General features: G+C 40.3%; 3 protein-coding genes across 5 annotated transcripts in view; 1 reads left to right on the top strand and 2 right to left on the bottom strand.

Annotated features, from left to right (window-relative positions):
- dlec1 (DLEC1 cilia and flagella associated protein) overlaps positions 1 to 1251 on the bottom strand; it is a 12124-nt gene extending 10873 nt beyond the window's left edge. Inside the window, exons 1-5 of the mRNA XM_035653597.1 lie at positions 1061 to 1251; positions 838 to 978; positions 587 to 743; positions 343 to 456; positions 70 to 254 (exon numbers count right to left, since the gene is read on the bottom strand). Of these exons, the coding sequence (XP_035509490.1) occupies positions 70 to 254; positions 343 to 456; positions 587 to 743; positions 838 to 978; positions 1061 to 1144 (681 nt within the window). The 5' untranslated portion in view covers positions 1145 to 1251. The remainder of the gene's footprint in view (positions 1 to 69; positions 255 to 342; positions 457 to 586; positions 744 to 837; positions 979 to 1060) is intronic.
- Positions 1252 to 3513: 2262 nt separating this feature from the next.
- plcd1a (phospholipase C, delta 1a) lies at positions 3514 to 17963 on the top strand. 2 transcript variants are annotated; one of them, XM_035652050.1, is made up of 15 exons: positions 3514 to 3724; positions 7158 to 7316; positions 11646 to 11874; positions 12049 to 12178; positions 12322 to 12550; positions 12736 to 12937; positions 13467 to 13611; positions 13737 to 13889; positions 14991 to 15140; positions 15241 to 15397; positions 15495 to 15611; positions 15731 to 15909; positions 16160 to 16295; positions 16451 to 16600; positions 16954 to 17963. In XM_035652050.1, exons 1-15 carry the CDS (start codon positions 3694 to 3696, stop codon positions 17043 to 17045), a joined length of 2259 nt encoding a protein of 752 aa, XP_035507943.1. In that variant the 5' UTR covers positions 3514 to 3693; the 3' UTR covers positions 17046 to 17963. The 2 variants fall into 2 exon arrangements, with proteins under 2 accessions (XP_035507943.1, XP_035507935.1); XM_035652042.1 differs by lacking the exon at positions 3514 to 3724 and adding an exon at positions 4621 to 4918.
- Positions 17964 to 17980: 17 nt separating this feature from the next.
- vill (villin-like) overlaps positions 17981 to 20355 on the bottom strand; it is a 13322-nt gene continuing 10947 nt past the window's right edge. Inside the window, exons 18-21 of one of the 2 annotated variants that reach the window (XM_035652023.1) lie at positions 20002 to 20190; positions 19722 to 19790; positions 19226 to 19558; positions 17981 to 18500 (exon numbers count right to left, since the gene is read on the bottom strand). In XM_035652023.1, coding sequence (XP_035507916.1) covers positions 18387 to 18500; positions 19226 to 19558; positions 19722 to 19790; positions 20002 to 20190 — 705 coding nt within the window. In that variant the 3' untranslated portion in view covers positions 17981 to 18386. The remainder of the gene's footprint in view (positions 18501 to 19225; positions 19559 to 19721; positions 19791 to 20001; positions 20191 to 20355) is intronic. The other variant, XM_035652031.1, reaches the window with a different exon arrangement.

Genomic DNA, 20355 nt, shown 5'->3' with positions numbered 1-20355 from the left:
GTGAGCCGCTTTACAAACGGCACCTCATAGTTAACTGTATGCATTAGTAATCAGTTCATGACTCCTCACCTCCCTGGGAGTTTTCTTCCCCTTTGGGGTATCTGAGCTGGATTCGAAGGTCAGGCTGACATCAGACCCGTTCGTTTCTGGCACTGACTTTTCTGGACGGGCAATTAGAGTGTACCCATCATCCTGAGGCTCCCTGGACATGTGCATTGTGTAGGCGATGGTGGGTTTGGCAGGATTTGATTTTACTGACAGGAAAAAAAGAGAAAAAAGTGAAATACTGAGCCAAAAACACTCTGGTCATTAATAATTTAAGTCCCATAGAGGATCATGTACTTGCTGCTGGTGCTTCCACCCTTGGTTTTTGCGTAGCTAAGTAGTCCTGGGGGGAAATCAGGTTGCTCGTTTCAAGAAGATCTTTGTCTACACACCAGGTAAACGCTGATTTGACTGAAATTAGAGATAAAAAGATAACATCAAATAAAGAGCATTATAACATCCCTGGACAGCATAGTGTGTACTTCAGGAAAACAGCACAGTTCACAGCAGTGTAACAACTCATGACAGTGTCTCGTCTCACCTGTAAGGAGGCCTTGGTGATCCTCAACATCTCCGATCTTCTCTTTCATCCTCTCATAGGCCTGGCTTTCTGTGGCTGCAGCCCGAGCTCTGGCCTCAATTATATGACTCTCCAGCATGTCGGCCTCTTTTACACGCCGGCTGTATTCAGAGTGAGCCTGGATTGGAAATAAATGACTGATTTAAACACACGGTTGTAATATTTGCATTTAGTAGAGGCTGCCTCAATCACGGGGTTGTTAGTTAGGCTACCTGCTGGAGCTCTTCCACATATCTGTCATGGTAGCTGCTCCGTCCACTCTTTGTCTTGATGAGGTTGGACAAAGTGTCTTTCCCAATGATGTCTTTTGTGTAAAGGTCCTTGAAAGTGCTCGCTAACACATGAGAAATGTCCTAATGCACAAGGAGGAGACGTGAAGTCGTTTTACTTGAATAGGAATTGAGTTTGTTCTGTAAAGTGTAAGGTGTGTGTTACCTGTGACTTTCCTGATGCGGGTCTGTGACTGTTCACAGACGGATCAAACTGGGATTTTCTCCTCGCCTCTTGCTCCTCTAACATGGTGCAGAAACACTGAGTCTCTCGTGTAACGTGAAGTTTATCAGCACGTAAAGGCGAAGTCAAAACAGAAAAGCTACACGGAGCGTTAGCGAGGACTGTTTCACCAATCATTCACCTGTCAGATATATACTTAACAATTTGGCTACAGCTGCAGCTTAAACTCAATGTTGTGCTTCATTAACAGCTCGGTGCTCTTCCGCCATATTTGTGTACATGTTGTTGCCGTAGCGACGGCCGCAGGTAGCCTACATCCGTTCTTTCACTCCGGATGTCACAAAACATAAACAGTATAAAAGAAAATATACAACATTGCTCTTTTGAATGGGACATGAAATGAAATGAAACATGTGATGCTGGATTTTAAAACATACTTTGGAAAAGAACATGATTTGGTGTAAATATTAACCATTTCTAAAAGATCCAGCAGTGAACACAATATTACACATCAATACATTCATAAAAAGACATTTTTGAAGAACATACCATCATACTCATACTCACCATTTTTTACACATGAAGTCTTTAAATATGAGAGGGGCTTATATAGGACTTTTTTCACTGTTAAATGTTCCAAAAACCAACCAACAAACATATATTTATCAGTACACAATCCACAATCTTTATTTTTTTACATTTTGACTGAACATAAACATTGTGTTTTGCTTTCCTGTACTGATGTTGTAACCTGTGTTTAAAAGAGTGCTATATAAAGACTTTACTTACTTACTTACTTACTTACTTACTGTAGAGGAAGATATACCTTTGTCACTATCGCCTAAATGAAACTTCACCTTTATAAAAACGTTATAAAACTATATTTATATATTCATATATATATACATATATTAATATACCATTAATACACCAGTGGGCACGGAACTATTAAAGAACTAAAGTTTCCTTGATGTCCTAAAACTGACTGAAACAAAAATAAATAAATAATTAAAAGCTGATTAATTAAGACAGTAAGGTCAGTGACCCTATTAAATGTTGACATTCTTTGCAGTAGCATGTATACAGTCAGGAGAGGAGACATTACATGTGTCACCTGATGAACTGAATCTCATGAGACCACAAGGAACACGCTTGTTAAACAATCACACCCTCATACCCTGCTGTGGTCTGAGGTGTAGCTGTGTTGCCTATGTGATTTATTTTCTGTGATGCTACCTTGAAAGAGGCCCTGGCTGTCCTTGTACAGTGCAAGAAGTACAAACAGGTACTGAAAGAGGTATGTAAGGACAAGTGGCTTCAGCCGATTGTGTCATGCAAAATCTTGTGGAGCCTCATACAAAAAAGTCTGGTTTCTGTGTAAGAAATACCTACTAAAAGTCAGTGTTTGCCAAAAATCTAGACACCCAAAACAAAATCCTTGACTGTACTGATCAGCTGCAGTGCTCAAGTGGGATTCTCAAAGAGGCGATTGTTGAGCTCACTTTGTAGAGCCTCGTGGTTTGCCAGAGAAAGAGCAGGGTTTTTTTTCACAAGACTTGCCCCAGCATGAGAGTTCATAGGACAGAACAAGTTGGCAGACACTGACAATAGAGAGGCACAAAGAGGAATCTGTCTAATCCCTCATATATTACATTCTAACAACAAACAGCAGCTTGTGTGTCCACGGCACAAACATGATTTACCTACTACTACTTTAGAGTATATTGGCTATATAATTGACACGAACAACAAGAAGACCAAGACCAAGACCCCCTTTAATAATTTGCTAGTATTTTTGTGTTCACAAGAGATGGGCTAGGCATGCATGACAAACAGCACCTGCTCATTTAGCGTTGAGTTGTTGCTTTAGCACATATTTCTGTTTAAATCAGCCAAACACTGGTGCTGAATCTACTACGGATTGATGCCTTTAGCTGCTGTCAGAAGGCCGAGATCACGTAAAAGATCTTAGGAATTACAATAGTGATGACTGCAGATTATGGTGTGATGTGCAGTGATGATACTCCCAACATTAACTGTGCAGTGTAATAAGGTAGAGGGGAGAGGCAAGAGCACACCTCAGAATGCCATAAATGCCAGGTCTGCACCAGACAAGGGCAACACCCATAAGCAAATCAAATCACACTCAGGGTGTCATAATACTACAGAAAGAAAAAAAATAATAATCAGGACACTGAGTTAATGCACACAGCAAAAGGCTCCATATAACATTATCTTAACAAGGTTTATGTTAGACCTTGTGCAAGTGTTTATTTCCAGCCTATGTTGATAGAATTCCTCCCAAAGGTGCAGTTTCTATTGGGAGGGAGCTGAATGAGAATTCATGACAGCAAACACAGTGTTGTACTTGTCAGACCGGTGTTGCAGTGGGTGTGGACTGAGGGCGAATAAGAGCCTGATGGGCTGGAATTAACTGCGCATTGTGTGGGTCGGCTCAGAGAGGGGGGCGCAGATTGGATTTTTCCCCCTTGCACAGGACAAGCAGACAAGTTTTTTATGGTTGTGATAACTCCTAACGTATAGTCGACACTATCTCGGAGGAGAAAAGAGGACTTTAGTCCGGCGCATGGTGGTTTATTTTGACTGGAATCACAATGGAGTTAAATGGCACAGCTGGGAACGTTGGTGAGTTGGTGTGTGGTGGCGCACAGATTTACTACCTTTTTATCACTTCGAGGTCTCACCTGTTCAAGAGAGGAGTGGGTAATATTCACTATACTTAAGTTCATATGTGAAATGAGAGTTTATATTAGAGAGAGAGTTAATTTATATTATAACCTGTGTCAAAGAGAAGCTGAGACGTTTTTAAAAGGGTAAAATCAGAAAAATGCAAATAGCCAGTGTTGGGCAGTAACTCATTACTAGTGATAATATTACTTTCCCCAGTAACTAGTAATTTAATTAATTACTAATAATTACCCCCAAAAAATATAGCCTATTTACAGCGTTACTTTTGTTACTCCTACTAATTTGAAATCCAATCACATTCTTTGATCCATTTTATTTATCATAAAAGATGGAAAAAGATGGATCATCACTTTAGTGGGGAGTAGTAGAAAAGTAATATAACTAATAGTGCAACTAATTGATGTTGGCAGGAAGTAAAGTAAAGTATTAATATGCTTTTGAAAGTAGTAATGAGTAATAAGTTACATTTATTGAGTAACTAGTATCCTCCACAGATATTCAAAGTTGCAGCAGTGGTTTTGTTTGGTTGCCATGACAATATCACGTTTCACAAAGTAGGAAAAGACCACAACAACAGATCTATACTAAAGGGACAAGTACAGCTGTGTTTCTACCATCAACCACATTTTAACTGAGATTCAAATACTTTACTAAAACCCCCCAAAAAGTTTCTAGCAGAAGTCAGGATTTCCATACATATCCGTGGGGTGGCGCTATCCATCAAGGTGACAGGATTGGTGTTCGAGACTCTATAGTGTTTGGAATAAGATACAGCAACCTGATGTGCCAATCAGAGGCATTAACACCAATCGGGTTTAACCCAGAACTCCTATACAGACCGTCCCCTTCCACTCAGGTGTATATAGTCCTAGTCCTGGCTGCAGCTGTGTACAGACACCGCTATAGATGTGTTAAGACCCGCCCCTTGAGGGGGGAACTACTAGTGACTGCTTCTCCTCCACAGGCGAGCACAGATTAAAGAGCGACTGGATATTGATTTGTTTTATCATAATTTTTTAAGTCATTCCACAATGTCTTGTTTACATAAACGTCCGAAAAGGACCCTATCGCAGGAGCAGGCTCTCCAGGAACAGGTGAAAAAAGTTGCAAAGGAAAATGGAAAACGCCTAGGTAAGTCTCCACCCCCCCCCCACCAAAAAAAAGGTGCCAAAAGACGCGCGCACTAATTCTTTTGCCATTACGCACACGCGCACTCACACATGTACACAATAATGTTTTCATAGCTTGGATTAAAGATAGATCCTGATCTTGTCAACATAAATGACTGATCATGTAACCTCACAGGGTAACTCGTGTGTTTGTGTTGCTGGCAGGTAACTACTGTGTAGTGCGGTAAAGACGCGTTTTAAAGGGTTGCCTGGAGCGGTGGATTGTTTCTTCGTGCCACGATGACGAGAGGAGACAGTAAAGAAAATTAAATGTCCTCACAAACAAACAAACAAACAAACACAGGAAGGCGTTTAACGTTAAAGAAGAGCGTAATGAACAGACGGGAAAGTCCTCTGTGGGGTTTCTCTGTGCCTCCTGTTTCTCATGTTGTGTCATTTAACTGAGCGGCAGAGTTTCAGTATTTATTAGTTAGAAAGAAGTGACAGCACATGAATGCAAAGTAAACTGTTAGAAAAGCTCTCTAGAGCAAATGACACATGACTCTAGTCACTGAATTTGGCTATAACATGTGAAAGCATGAGTGAATTACAACATATTATTTACCCGTTGCATTTTTTACCTGTTTATTTTTCTTTTATTAGGCATTCATACACACAAACACACTTTTGGAGCGTCTGTCGTGTATAAAAAGTTTCCTCAAATCTCAAACCACAGTTATTTTGTTACTGGAAAGACAAAACGTGTTATTTTGTACCCAAAGAAAGGTCACAAACTCCCACTCAGGTTGTGTGTGAACCCTTATTATTAGTAAATGCCCTAGAGCTATCACTCCCTGTTATTTCACCTTAATTCTTCCAGTCTTCTTGCCCTAGCTTGCCTCACAGGGTGTAGGCAGTCACTAGGTTGAAGATCTTGAACCTGGAAATGATTACTCTGCAAAAAAAAGGGGAAAAGAAAACTCATATGCTCACAAACACCCGTCAGATGTAGAGTAAGACTCACTTTGGTGATGTGGGGGAAGTGTTACGAATTTAGAGGCATGTTTTGTCGCTGCTCTGTTTTAATAACATAAAGCCGGTACGTGCACCTCTTCTTCATGGTTAAGTAGATTACATGGAAAAAAGTGAGACAAACAAGTAGAAGCTGAAGGAGTTCTGCCTCCAACAGATAAGCCTGGCTGAGCAGAGGCGGCGTCAAAGCTCACGAGCCAGCCTGCCGGCGCCGAGGCCAGAGGCTCATAAACAGCCTCTGTCAGTTTGTGGTGCGATTTGGGGAAAAAATGTCTGTAATGTTGTGGTCCTGCCCACGACCCTGACAAAGTCCCAGCTGAGTTGTAGTGAACGCAGCTATCCTCAAATGCCCTGTTTACTCAGAGGACATATACAGATTTTTTTCTTTTGCTGCTCTGTATTATTTATGTATCCAAAAAGCTGCAAGCAGACTTCAGCCCCACCCAAAATACTGGCTGACAAACACAAACATTACCTCACATCTGCACCGATGGAAAACAAAAAAACCAAACGTTGTCCTGTGAGCTTGTTTGTGGCTCGGTGTTGTACATGAATTGTGAATCATTCTTTCAGTTGATGTCACACACCCTTCCCAGAAAGCCATAACCAGCAAATGACTTCACCTGAATGATAAGACACTGGCGCTGCTCCCTGTGAAATGCTGTATGAAACACTACACTGTCCACCTTAGAGAGCCTGTTTACTGTGACAAGATCTTATCAGCTGACTGTGCTCACATTTCTATTACCAAACCACACAAGGGCCTTTTCAAACAAAAGTAATAGTAATAAAAGTGAAATCAGACATGTTTTAATATAATTATGATGTCCAGAAACTTTTATAAAGATTTTATAAAGGGACATAATAGTGTACGCTTAAAGGGCCACACCACTGATTTTACACATTAAGCTTTTACTGGAGGAGTGCTAGCCAGTGAAGAGAGATGATTCACCTGTTGTTTAAATCTAAATCTTGAAATAAAGCCTCTCTTAATGTTCTCCTTCCCTCCTGTAAGGATTTAATTTAATTTAACATTCTTTTTTAATGGGAGTACAATACAAACTCACAGGAGAATCCTTCTAAGCAAATAAAATTAGAAGTGTATTGGAAACTAACTAATACTTACTGAACTATTTTCCCTTGTAACAATGTCATAATCCCACATTAAAACATTATAGGTTATCTAAATGTTTAATTAATTGTGTATGACCTCTCTCCACCCTCTCCAGGTTTGGAGGGCGATGCAGATCTGCAGTTCTTGCTGCTCGGCGGGGAGCTTGTCAAGATTCGCTCGAGCTCCTGGAAGAAGAACCGCTTCTTCAAGCTGCAGGAAGACTGCAAAACATTTTGGCATGAATCCCACAAAACATTCAGGCGAAACCAAACTTGTGAGTGTCATCTTCTCCATGTGTTTTTGCGTACCTCTGTTATTTGTGTGCGAGAGAGGTGGGATTTAGTTTTACATAATGCACAAAAAGAGGAGAAACTCTATAAAACTAAAATCCCTCTGAGTTCTGTAAGTTATTTTACTTGGGCTGTTTCATCTCACTGTCTTTTTCTGCTATTATTCTGTCAACTCAGAGTTCTCCTTTCAGATCTCAACAATAGCTTTACAATGCACGCACACAAACACACCCTTCAAATCCCACTAGTGCTCCAGAATATGCGAGAAGTGGTGGTGAGATGGAAACAACTCACACAGACACTGCAGCCAAAGACAGACTGGAAAATACTAGTGTGAATCCCGACTGTATGTTTGTCCATGTGTGTCTGAGAGAGATTATTTTCCTCTGATTTCTGGGTTCAGTGGTTCACTGTCATAGTGTGAATGTATGTTGTAAGTCCTCTGAGCCACTGGTAGTGCTGATCTATCTCCCATCCCAGCAGCAGCTGTTGGTACTGGGCCTGATAACCTCTGCCTCGAGCCTGAGTCTTGAACAAACACTGAAAGACAGAGCAGGCCACCTTATAGTCCCCATACAGACACATTAGATACACATACAGAGGTGACAGACAGATGCAGTTGTGTGAACGGTCATGTGTCAAAGCTGTTGACATGACCAAACTCGCTTAGAGATGGGCTTTTTTATTCACAGGCATTTCCTGTTTACGGACATAAGCCTGCATTTTTTATTGCTTTCCTGTGGGCTTGAGCAAGCCACAATTACCAATCAGCTCTAAAGTGCTTTGACATAAGGTGGGAGTGTGGGAGGAGAGCACGTATTGTTTTCTAAGCACTTTTTGTATGAGATTCATCTGCTGCAATAGGTTAAGCTTTCTGTCAGTCCGGTTATATATGGTCACCCTGTTTCTCCAGATTGCATGTCTCTCTCTGTGCTGGAAGAGGGATCTGTCCTGTCTTGCTCTTGATGAGGTTTTTCCCTTTTTCCTCGGAATTTAGGATCTGGGAAAAGAGAGTTATATGTTATAATGTTATGTTATGTTATAAGACAAGTATACAGAGTCACTCTGGGATATGTAAACAATACTCACTCATCTTACCTTAACCTGTACAGACAGTATTTTTTATATGGAAAATGGATCAAATGGCACTGTGTATCTGAAAGTGATCGCTTGTATTGACAAACCCATTAATAATTGCCACCCTACTCTGCCGTTCCCTTTAGCTATAGATAGTGTTTTAGCATCTTGCAGCTAATTGTTTTGTTTTTTTCATATCGTTGTTTTCGGCTGCAGCAGAAAACCCGCTGTACTCTACGTACTCGGAACTTAACCATGGACAGAAAATGATAGTGACACAACTCCAAATACATTTTGTGTCATAATCTAAATACGCTACTGATTGTTAACATGTTTGTGTCGAATTAAGAGGTTATAATATGCTTATTATTAATTGCTCAACGTATCAGTGTCGAATATAGAAAGAAGTTTGTCTGAATAAACTACAGTAACTTTTTGACTCTTGATTTTGGCCGGTACTAAAATCGTACTGGGATGTAGGATATGATGCCTGTAAATCATCCACACGCTCTACTCTGGATTTTTTTTTTTTCCCACACTCAGTGACAGTCATTTGCTTTGATAACATTCACAGACACACAAACACACACAGATACATATGCACATACATGCTGTCAGGTTAGGGTTGTATAAGGTAGATGTCAGTTTGAAGAGAAGAGTTTTAGAAATAGCTGCATGAACTTTGTCGGGGCTGCCACAATAATCTCATTGTGTGAAATTTCATCTGGTATTTAAGCAATGCCAACGTGACACGGATGACATGACTTGGACATTGTGGTTAGGCTCTCCAGATGGCATTCTCTGAAAATGATCCAAATTCACAACCCTAAACTCCTCTACAGACGTTTATTTTGCTGGGGATAATGTGCATGCACAGATTAAACAGACAGTCCTCTTCTGGTGAGTGCCTCCAAGGTATTTTGTTCATCCAGCAGTCAGCTGAGGGTATACCACCAAGCCTTGGGTGTGTTTCACCACACCGCCCCCTCATTGTTGTGTTTTTCTCTTCAAGTAGCCTGACCTTTAGCTTCATCCTGCCCCTAGATAGTCTCCCATCCTCACAGAAACAATGGTCGCTCTTCATTAGACTCGCCAAGCCCGCGATGTAAAGGGTAGAAACACTGTGATTGTAACCCAGCTGCAACATATGGCCTCTTAGCTAAGCCTGTGTTCTTTGGGTTTTGTTATATGGGTGGTTGTTGCCATTTAGTGTGATTACATCATGCGTGGTCCTGCATGCTCTTCCGTACATTAAGCTGCTCAACAACAGAGCTGTCACCAAACCTATGGGTAAAAACTGGCTGTGTGCAGACCTTGGCAGTATGTGGATGTCTAACAACAAATTTTTTGTCCTAGAAATGTCCATCATAGTACTTTTTGAGTGCATGTGTTGCCCATGTGTAAGGCAAGGAGATCAAGGGAGGCCAGATTGCATCAAACTGTTGTTAAGTGCAGTAATCAAATCTCCATGGAATGTGTTTGGGTTGTTCAGCAGATGTCTGAGAGATCGTCGCTTAGACAGTCTCAGAGGGCTCTTAAAACTAAACTAAATCTGTTTTATGTGGAGTTGCTCAGTTCAGTTTTTTGGTAAATAAGGATCAGGATCAACCTACTGTTGTTATACACAGTATGTTTGGTAGCTATTGGATAGTTAGTAAGTTCAAGTACAAGTTCATATCTCACCACACAGCAAATCTCTGAAAGTTATTCTTAATTTCTGCATCACATAAGAGATTTTTTGGAGCAAATTCGTCTTCTTTAGGATCTTCTGGAAGGGAAATATTTGCATTTAGACTGTACAAAGTAAAGCTGTACTAATCAATATTTCTATATTAACAATGGATCAAGTGACTACATTAATGTGAAGGGGGTCATTCATCGTGACAAACACTTAACTCTGCAGTTTCCCTGCAGCTCTACCAAGCATTTTAGTGTCTTTTTGCTCTTTGTTTTGGTTTTATGGCTGACAGTTTTCCTGGTTTGGTTCTCTCTCTCTCTCACTGCTCTAATGAACATTATTTCCAGCAGAAGCCAGCTATTTAAATGGAAAAACTCTGATAAACCCACTACTACACCAACTATCCCCAAATGCTATAACAAAGTACTGAGGATTGTGGTTCATTTAGAATCTAAAGATCCCTCAGGAGCTGTTGGAGACAAAAACACTTACTAGAAGTAGAATGAAAATTGGGCTTAAATTCATTAGGTGGTTAAAAACACCCATTTAAATGAAAAATGTCTGCAGTCATATTAATGTGCAGCCTTTTTAATCAGTTGTTACTGCTTTAAAATTACACAGAAGGTTAGACTGCACCATTGTCCAAACCTTCGGTATGCTTGAAGGCTGTTGATGAAGAGTTGTGTTTTTATCTGTCGCATTGTGCCTTGTGAGTGAAGGCCACCGAAATGAGCTCCCACACAGAAATAAATGCCTTCCTGTAGATAAGATGTAAAAATAGTGTATGGTGCTCTGCGTTGTTGTACCCATCAGGACAAAAAGGTCTGCAGCCACAAGATACTGACTTGTCTAAGGAAGGATTATCAAGTTTTGCTTCAAGGTGCCAACTGTCACTGCCAGCAACTTCATGGTTGTGGCCAAATATCACACTATATATGGTTCTAATAAAACCAGTAAAACCACAAAAACAGTAATTATGAATGCTGATACAATAGACAATTGATTAAAAAAAACATAGTAGAATGTAGAATTTCTGTAATAGATTTTGTTTTGTATTGAGCTACATGTGTGCAAATTAAAGGCTGAATTGAAGGACAATTAAATGAAGTTCTATATGTTTTGGACTGATACATTGCTAATGAGTGTTTCTCAAAAATGGAAATATAATAATGTAGTATTATACGTATGTTTATAATGTAATATCAAATATATTACATTACATTTTGTGGATGAAGGAGACATTGATTTGATTTTGTTTGTAATCCAGACCGGGAGTTTCCACCATTGAATAATTAATTTGTGAAAGATAGAGAAGACTTGAAATCCTGAGGGGATGAAGCATGTCAAACTCAATTTAACTCAATGTTTAAATAATCTGAATATTGTCTTTGGCAACTACAACATGCTGAAGTACTGTTTAGACTTGTTTAGGCTTCACTTTGAATGTATTTAATGGTTGGAGGGCTTAAATATGCAAACTCCAGTTATTTCCAAACCAGCGCTTGGCGACGTGTCAAGAGCCAGAATTTCTAACAAACCCCATCCTCTCTCCATACAGTCTCCATTGATGACATTGATTCAGTGCGCAGGGGCCGTCAGTCTGAGGGACTTAATAAACACACCGAGCCCACTGTTGAAGAGAAGTGCTTCTCCATCATCTTCAAGGGCCGCAAAAAAAATCTCGACCTGATGGCAGCCAGTGGGGGGGAGGCGAAACAGTGGGTCAACGGCTTGGAGAAGATCATCAGCAATATGCGCAACCTCAACCCCCAGCAGAAGAGTGCGCAGTATCCTTTACAAAGTCTGTTATTGGGAAATGTGCATACATATTTCCACTGAACTCTTGCTAAGTGCTTTGTTGTTTGATTCTTTATTGCAATATGTTTGGGAAATCTGTGGTTGAGTTGTGTAATTGAGCATGTAGAATATGCGTAAACCAAATCCTTACATCTAAATGCCAGCTGGATCATTAATTGCATGCGGAAAGCAGACAAGAATGGGGACAACAAGATGACCCTGAAGGAGGTGAAGCACTTCCTGCGACAGATCAACGTTGAAGTGAACGACACTTACGCAGAGGAAATTTTCAAGGTGAGTCCCTCAGAAAATTCATTAATGAGCCATTGTATCATTTAAGATCAATGTATTGTTCATTAAATGCATAGTAATGCATTCGATTTAAAATCTAGTTTGTCTGGTTGATTGATTGTCTCATCGTGTCTCATGTTGCATAGAAATGTGACACGTCCAATTCAGGCACCTTGGAGGATTCAGAGATTAAGGATTTCTACAACCTACTGACGCACCGCGAGGAAGTAGATGTGATTTTTGCGAAATACGCTGAAACAGAGGGTCAGATGAGTGTCAAAGACCTGCGGAACTTCCTGTTGAATGAGCAAAGAGAACCGGCAACCACAGAGGACGCTCTAAAGCTGATTGAAAAATACGAGTTGGATGAGAACGGTAGGTTAACTCGGAAACAGAATCATTCATCTTTTTCTGTTTTATGCAACACTACACAGTATTGCTAGCAGGTGTGCAGAACAATTATGTCCATGTTGAATTATTATGTTCTATGTTGACCTTATTCTGTAGTTCACATTCCACATATCGTTTCAGATTAATTGTGTCTGTTTTCTGTCCACTAGCAAAGGAGAAGAAGCGAATGAGCAAAGATGGCTTCCTGATGTACCTGCACCAGGAGGATGGCTCCATCCTCAACCCGGCCCATAAACACGTGTACCAGGACATGCACCAGCCCCTCAACCATTACTACATCTCCTCATCACACAACACATACCTGATGGAGGACCAATTAAAAGGACCCAGCAGCACAGAAGCCTACATAAAGTAACTACTTTTACCAACATACTAATATAAACAGCTTTACACCATTATGCCAATTGTATTATTTTTCCTTAAATTTAGTATTTGCTTGTGTCCTGTTGTACTTATGTTGGACAGACAGATCATCCTTTTCCACCAGGAACTAAACCTGGGAACTTAATTCGAAGTCTTTTCTTATTCACCTTTTTCATAGATAAACATGAAATCATTGTATTAATCTTTGTAATTTACTATGGCATAACTGTATACAATATAATATAAATATATATTTTAAATTTTGTTTAAACAGCAGTAGTATTACAAAAAAAAGTCCAATCCCAAGTTCTTATATTTATACTAGCGACAACCAGTGTCTGGTGATTCACACAAGTGTAGCACTTAGTCACAAAAGGTTCTACCTCAGGAGCAGTGACTCTTTAAGGGACAGGGAGTGTGGGAAGTTAAGTTCCTGGAAACATTTATGCGCTGTTAAAGAGGACATGAGTGATTCCAGTATTGTAGGTTTTCATGAAGGTTTTTTCTGACCTTGCAGAGCACTGATGAAGAGCTGTCGCTGTGTGGAACTGGACTGTTGGGATGGAGCTAACGGGGAGCCTGTTATATTCCACGGCCACACACTCACATCCAAAGTGATCTTCAGAGACGTCATCAAAGCCATCAAAGACTACGCCTTCAAAGTATGTGGGATACATTACCTGTGGGAGCAGATCTATCGTTTAGTTTCCATTCCTATTGTTATCATTCAGTCAGGGGAGGCTGAGCTTCTCCTTCTCTGAATGATTGTTTCCTTTTGTTTTTCCAGACATCTGAGTATCCAGTGATCCTGTCCTTGGAGAACCACTGCACCTTGGACCAACAGAAGCTCATGGCTCATCATTTGATCTCCATCCTGGGTGATGCTTTAGTCACGAAGCCTCTGGGCAACAAAATGCCCACCAACTTCCCCTCACCAGAGGTGTGTGTGTGGCCTTTAACCTCAGCTCTCTGATTCACACTACATACCAGTTTTTAGAGCCTTGCTGTAACTGCCCTCCCAGATTAAACACACCTTGAAATTCCAAGTTAATAAACCACTCTGCCAGTTTCTTTCCCTTTCCTGTTTACTGACTTGACTATTAGATTTGTCTGGGAAAGGAAGCTGATGAGATTAAAGTAACACCCCTCCTCATTATGTGAGCACCAAAAACCACTAGTACATAATCAAAACAGCATCAATTTCAAGTCTCTGCTCCTCCTCCATGTGTAGATAATGTTGGTACACAGGAGTTTTGCATTTTATTAGCCTGAGCACCTTGACAGAAGTTGTTAATTAACTTTTGTTAAGATCTGACTGTGCGGCTTGGCAGTGTGTGAGAGAACATGTTGTTTGATAAGCAAAGTTGTGGCCAGTGGAATTTCATTTGAGTGTGAACAGAGGTTAGTGTTTGCACTCAAAGCATGCAAGGAATCCACATAGTTTACATTATAGGAAAGTGTTTTTTGTTCCACAAACTGGTTGCAGTTTACACTTTACCTCACCTACCTCTCAGATATTTTTATCTCTCTTCAAATATCCCTTTGGCCTGTTCTGGCATTTCTTTCATTCTTATGTGTTTCTTCATTCTCTTTTCCATCTTCCTCATTTTTCCCCATATCTTCACCCATTTAAACCTTATATCTTTGTTAGTAAGGACATCTATGACTCTATGAACTGCTCCCATTATTAGGAGAGACACACAAAGGCGGGAAAGGGGGAATGTTAGCACCTCAAATCATCTTTCAGTGACATTCCTGAGCCCTTGTGGGCAGCCCTGTTCAAATGTAGCACCCATGGGATGAATGCCTGTGGCATTGTCAGGCTCAAATGAAATAAAAATTATGCATTACGCAACATTTTCCTCTCTGTCATCGAGAGGGGGTGACTAGCATTAACCAATAACACATGCTTTTTGCTATTGAGCAATAAGAATATGCTTCCCTGCATTCAGCAATTACGTGCCACATTACTGCACAGTGTGTATCATGAGTTTATTGTTTCTAAATTGTATAAAGAGACGTTTTGTCTGTTTCTGTGCAGGAACTGAAGGGCAAGTTCCTCATCAAGGGAAAGCGATTGAACAAACTGGATGCTTTCTTCAACAACAACAACACCGTAGAGGAAGACATTGTGTCTGAGGATGATGAGGCTGCAGATTGTAAGGAGAATGGCCAAAAAGCCAAACCAAAGGTGTGACAAGTGCTTATTACTCATCTGTAATATATTTTATTTTAAATATCGTCTTTGAATGAGCAGAACAAAACTGATCCACTATCCCGTCTCCTTTTAGAAATCAAAAATCAAACTTGCCAAACAGCTCTCAGACATCGTCATCTACTGCAAGAGCGTCCATTTTAATGGCTTTGAACACTCCAAGGACAACCAGGCCTTCTATGAGATGTCATCCCTCAAGGAGAGTAAAGCTTTCAACCTGGCTGAGACTTCAGGTAAACACCACATCTTACTAATCTGACTGACAAACTATGGGAAGTTTATGGAAAGTGTGTTAAAGCATCAGTGTTTTAATGTGTTCTCATTCTGTAGCTACTGCCTTCATCCATCACAACATGGACAAACTCATTCGAATCTACCCAGCTGGCACCAGAACGGACTCCTCCAACTATAACCCAGTGCCTATGTGGAACGCTGGCTGCCAGATAGGTACACTCCCATTACTACCTGCAGAAATCCAGCCAGAAGCACCCAGTCATATATGAAGTGTTATTGTTATATTAAGAGTAATGGTTTCACTTTCTTCTCTTTCTGGTTTGGTTTTTTAGTGGCACTGAACTTCCAGACTGCCTGCAAGGAGATGGATCTGAACCAGGGTCGGTTTCTGCCAAACGGTTTTTGTGGCTACATCCTGAAACCTGAATTTCAGAGAAACCTGTCCTCTCAGTTTGATCCCAACGCACTAACCAAGGGGCCGTGGCTAAAGAGGAAGACCTTTCATGTCATGGTAAGATTTATTAGAGGTTAAACTTGAAAGAAGGTGCTCCGTAGGTGCTTCTGTTTACATCCGTAAGCTTAGTGTGTATCCCCAAGTTCCAACAAATATTTGCAAAGGTCAAATTCTTTTGAAAACCAACTTTGAATTTGTATTTTAAATATTTACCAATTACTCTTGTAGGCATAATTCGGGTTTTTTTCCCCATATTTGTTTTGTCACATTTTTGTGTGTTTGTGTTTTGTGTGTCCCAATACAAAAGGTGATCTCAGCTCAACAGTTACCTAAAATCAACAAGGACAAACACAAATCCATCGTTGACCCTCTGGTGAGAGTGGAGATCCACGGTGTCCCAGAAGACATTGACAGCCAGGTGACACACCACATTAACAACAATGGTGAGCATAACACACAAACGTACACAGACGTGAAAACACTGAATTCTACCATACATCCTTTTTTATCGAAGCAAATGTCACACACTGTGGCAGCAAACTTATATATATACGGTATTATTAGTGAGTTGCACCAACTGAGCAATCCATCCCTGCAGGGTTCAACCCAATGTGGAATCAGAGTTTCCAGTTTGAAATCCACGTCCCAGAGCTGGTCATGGTGCGATTTGTGGTGGAGGACTATGACTCAACATCCCAAAATGATCTCATCGGGCAGTATTGTCTACCACTCACCAGTGTACAGAACGGTAAGACAGTGCAGCTCGAACAGACCTGGAGAAAGCACGAGATGTTAGCTGCTCTAGTGTGCCGAGATGTTGAACTAAGAGCTGAGAGGTTGATCAGTGAATTATCACGTCACACAGAGATGTTTATGTTTATAATAATTATGCAAGACAAGATAAGCAGCACTCTCTGGTTTTAATATTCACCTGCAACTTTGGCTTTGGTCATTGTGAAGCATTAACACTATCATATTTTTCAAAATGCCTTTAACAGCAGTAACTTTATCTAAATTATATGACTAAGGTTTTTCTGTCTGCATATGAAGTACGAAGTGGTTTTGACTTGCTGACGAAGCTAAAACTTCCTTTTTTTCCAGGTTATCGCCACGTCCCGCTACTCACCAAGCGAGGAGACGTCATCACATCAGCCGGACTGTTTGTGCATCTTATGCTCATCGACGCCAAGTAGGCCCGTGTTTGGAAAACCCTCAGTGCCAGCAGCAGCATTTCTTTTTTTTGGAAAACTCTAAAAGAATTTGTCCAGTTTTAAAGCTAAATAGTATAACTCTGATGAAATATAAGACTTTTCATGAAAAAAAACATCTGCTGTGCCGCAGCTGCTGACTCACATTGTCTGTGTAACACTTTCCTGTCATTGTGTAATTTTAGCGTTTTAAAGAAGTTTGGTTAAGAACTCCTGTAATGGTAACAAAGCAAGAGTCAGTGAAAATGTGAATGAATGAGAAATGGTGGAAATAATTTAAAGAAAGTCATTAAACTGTATGTGACATATTAGGGTGTGAGTACAGTAAATGATGTGAATTCCAGCTGAGGATATATTGGCTGTGTAATATCTGAATAGTACTTTTATAGATTTCTTGAGGCTTTATATTTCCTTTCAGGTCAATACAACTCATACTAACGCTCATGGAAACATTGTATTTATCAAGCAACTCAACAAGAACTCCGCTGGTTTAGTCTTTTATGACTCCTCCGACTACAACAAGCCTTGATTTAAGTTTTCTCAATGTTAATGCCATAATGATGATGGTCAGACGACGAGACGACAGTGGACGACAGTGGACGACTGCTCCACAATGTTTTTTTAATGTTTTTTTACAAGACACTAAAATCCTTTATAACTTCCTTTTTGAATATCAAGGAATGAACTGTATCATACATGAATCTGCTCTAAATATATTGGACAATAAGTATTTTGTGTCAAATAAATCCTGATCTTTTAAATCATATTATATTTTTATTTTTCATCATCCGATGTAGAACAGCAGTTGTTTCCGTGACTCATGACTGTCAGTGCTTTCTGTATGTCTTGTCACTTAATCCACATTTGCACTAGATCTCCAATAAAACCAAGTCCCAGATTGAAGGTTTTTGTGTGTTTATTCATAATATAAGTGATTCAGACATGGCAAATGACAATAATAGTTTGGAGAAAATTTGATCATGGTATGATCAGCATAAAACATTGAAAAATATAGATAAATATAAAGCATAACAATCAAAATATCTTATTTAAAATTTAAGTAAAGTTCTCAAAATTTGATTTTTGTTATCACAATAGTAGTAATCTAATTCTAGTCAACATGTTTAATCACTAACTTGGTTAAAACTATTGTCAGAAAGTTAAAAAAACAAAACAATATTTAGGTGAAATGATCAAGGCCTCTTCCTATCCTGTCTTTCTCAACAACAGTTAAAATGCGGTTTGTTTGTTTTACAGATACGTTTTCTTTGTATACAGTGAGACAAGTTTGACAACATTTAAGCATAATCCGACAGTAAATGTTTCTCAGAAAAGTCCCGCCTTTTTCTTCAAGTCACTCTGCCTCCACTTTGGCAGCCGCTGGAAGTCTGAGCGACCTGTTCCTAGCAGGTTCTCAAAATCCACATCAGACAGGTAGTCCTGAAATCAGAGCGCAGAGGAGGACAGCAAACAGTTAGGCTGACCTCTACAGTACTCACTGTGTTATTACATTAAGATACGTTTATATCTACTAATTACAACATGATTATTACCGCCCACTGCACAGACATGGAAAAGGGCCTGCCCACACCTTCTTACATAGGAGCAAGACACCCAGACTGAAAGAGACACAAAACAACTACAAAGTGTCTCTTTGTGGTTGTTTTATGTTTCAGAGAAACATGGTGTCTCCTTGTGGCCATTTTGTGTTTCTTTGTAGCCGTTATACATTGCTTTTAGGTGTTCTGCACATGTCTTTTTGAAGTTACTTGTGTCTCCTTTCAGTCATTTTCCATCTGTTTTTAGTTTTGAGTCTTTTTGTGTTGTTTTGCACTTGTCTCTTGGTTATTTTTTGTCTCTTTGTCATCATTTTGCATATCCTTGTAGTAGTTTGTGCCTGTTTCAGTGACTCTCTGTAGGTGAAGCTGTTGATTTAAAACTTTTTTTTTAATGTGCCCCAAATGACGACAAACGTAGATGTACAGTGACATAAAAGTCACATGAATTCTGATATGACTATTCACATTGAGGTATCTGATTAGGACCACATAAGAAATTGGCCAAAATCAGAATTGGAAAAGATCCGATCCGATGTGATTCGTGTTGTTGACACTGTGAACCATGCCATGGTGCCATTTGCACCAGACCCATTATTCTGCACTCACCTCTCTTTGGCTGGGGTCCACTCCCTGCGGCAGCTCACTGGGAGATTTGTTGATTAGGAGCTCTGGGTTCAGATACATTCCAGATCCTCCAGCAGAGGGGGACACAGTGCCACCAGCTGGGGATGATGGAGTGAAGCTAGAGGAAGGGGACAGGTTCATGGACACAGAGGTTTGGGCTCTCTGGGTAGACGGGCTAGTGGGAGTAGAGGGTCTGGGGGACAAATCACCATGGACCCTGTAGCCAGGAGGGGAGCTCATGGGGCCTCCTGGAGCCCTGTAACCACCTCCACTAATCCCAACAGGACTCTTATTGAGATTAGAGTTGTTCAGATCCTAAAGACATATGAAATCGGTGAGTGAAATCAAGATTTTTAAATGACATTTGGAAGAAAACATCAAAACTGTTCACAGATGATCACACAGAGACAACATTGCATTTGTGATATTAGTACATTTTGTCAATTAGTGGTAGGATTAGTGTCAGTCAATCACTTACTACAGTGATCTGTGAGAGAGATGCTGCATCACTCAGCTTTTTTTTCATCTCCTCATAGGAGTTGCCTCCCTGTTGAGAAGATCAAGTGAGCCAGGATTGAAAATTAGTAAGCATGCAGGGTCGTCTTCATCTTCAAACAATCCCTAAAATCATTGCTCGCACAAGATTATTCATAGTATTCATGTGACATTTGTGTCACTCTTCCATAATCAGTGTTGGATGTAGTAGTCATGCAGCATTATTGTATTAAAACCACAAAGAGAGGCTGTAACAGACTCACACTCCACTTATGTGGGTCCCATGCACTGAACCATCCGGTGAAGGTGGGCGGTTCGTATCCCTGTTTGACGAAGATGATGGGAGTGTCGGGGTCGCGTCCTGCTGGGTGGGTCCTCAGGTATTCCTGCGCACAGTTCCACGCCTCCTTGGTCTCGTACTGGTTGGCTAAGTTTCCAACCCACAAGAAAATCTGTCGTGATTTGGAAAAGAAGGAAAAAGAGAGATACATCTCTTCTAGGTCACTGTGAGGTGTGTTTAATCAAGTCCTTCCATTCCTTTATACATCTATTTGAGAGGGAAATTTTGCAATTTTTAATCCACTACATTTATTTGACAATTTGGCCGTAGGTACTGG

The sequence above is a fragment of the Morone saxatilis genome, unplaced genomic scaffold, assembly GCF_004916995.1.
Source record: "Morone saxatilis isolate NCDOM2014 unplaced genomic scaffold, NCSU_SB_2.0 Contig0, whole genome shotgun sequence".
NCBI lineage: Eukaryota > Metazoa > Chordata > Actinopteri > Moronidae > Morone > Morone saxatilis.
This window is presented reverse-complemented; position numbering and strand designations above follow the sequence as displayed.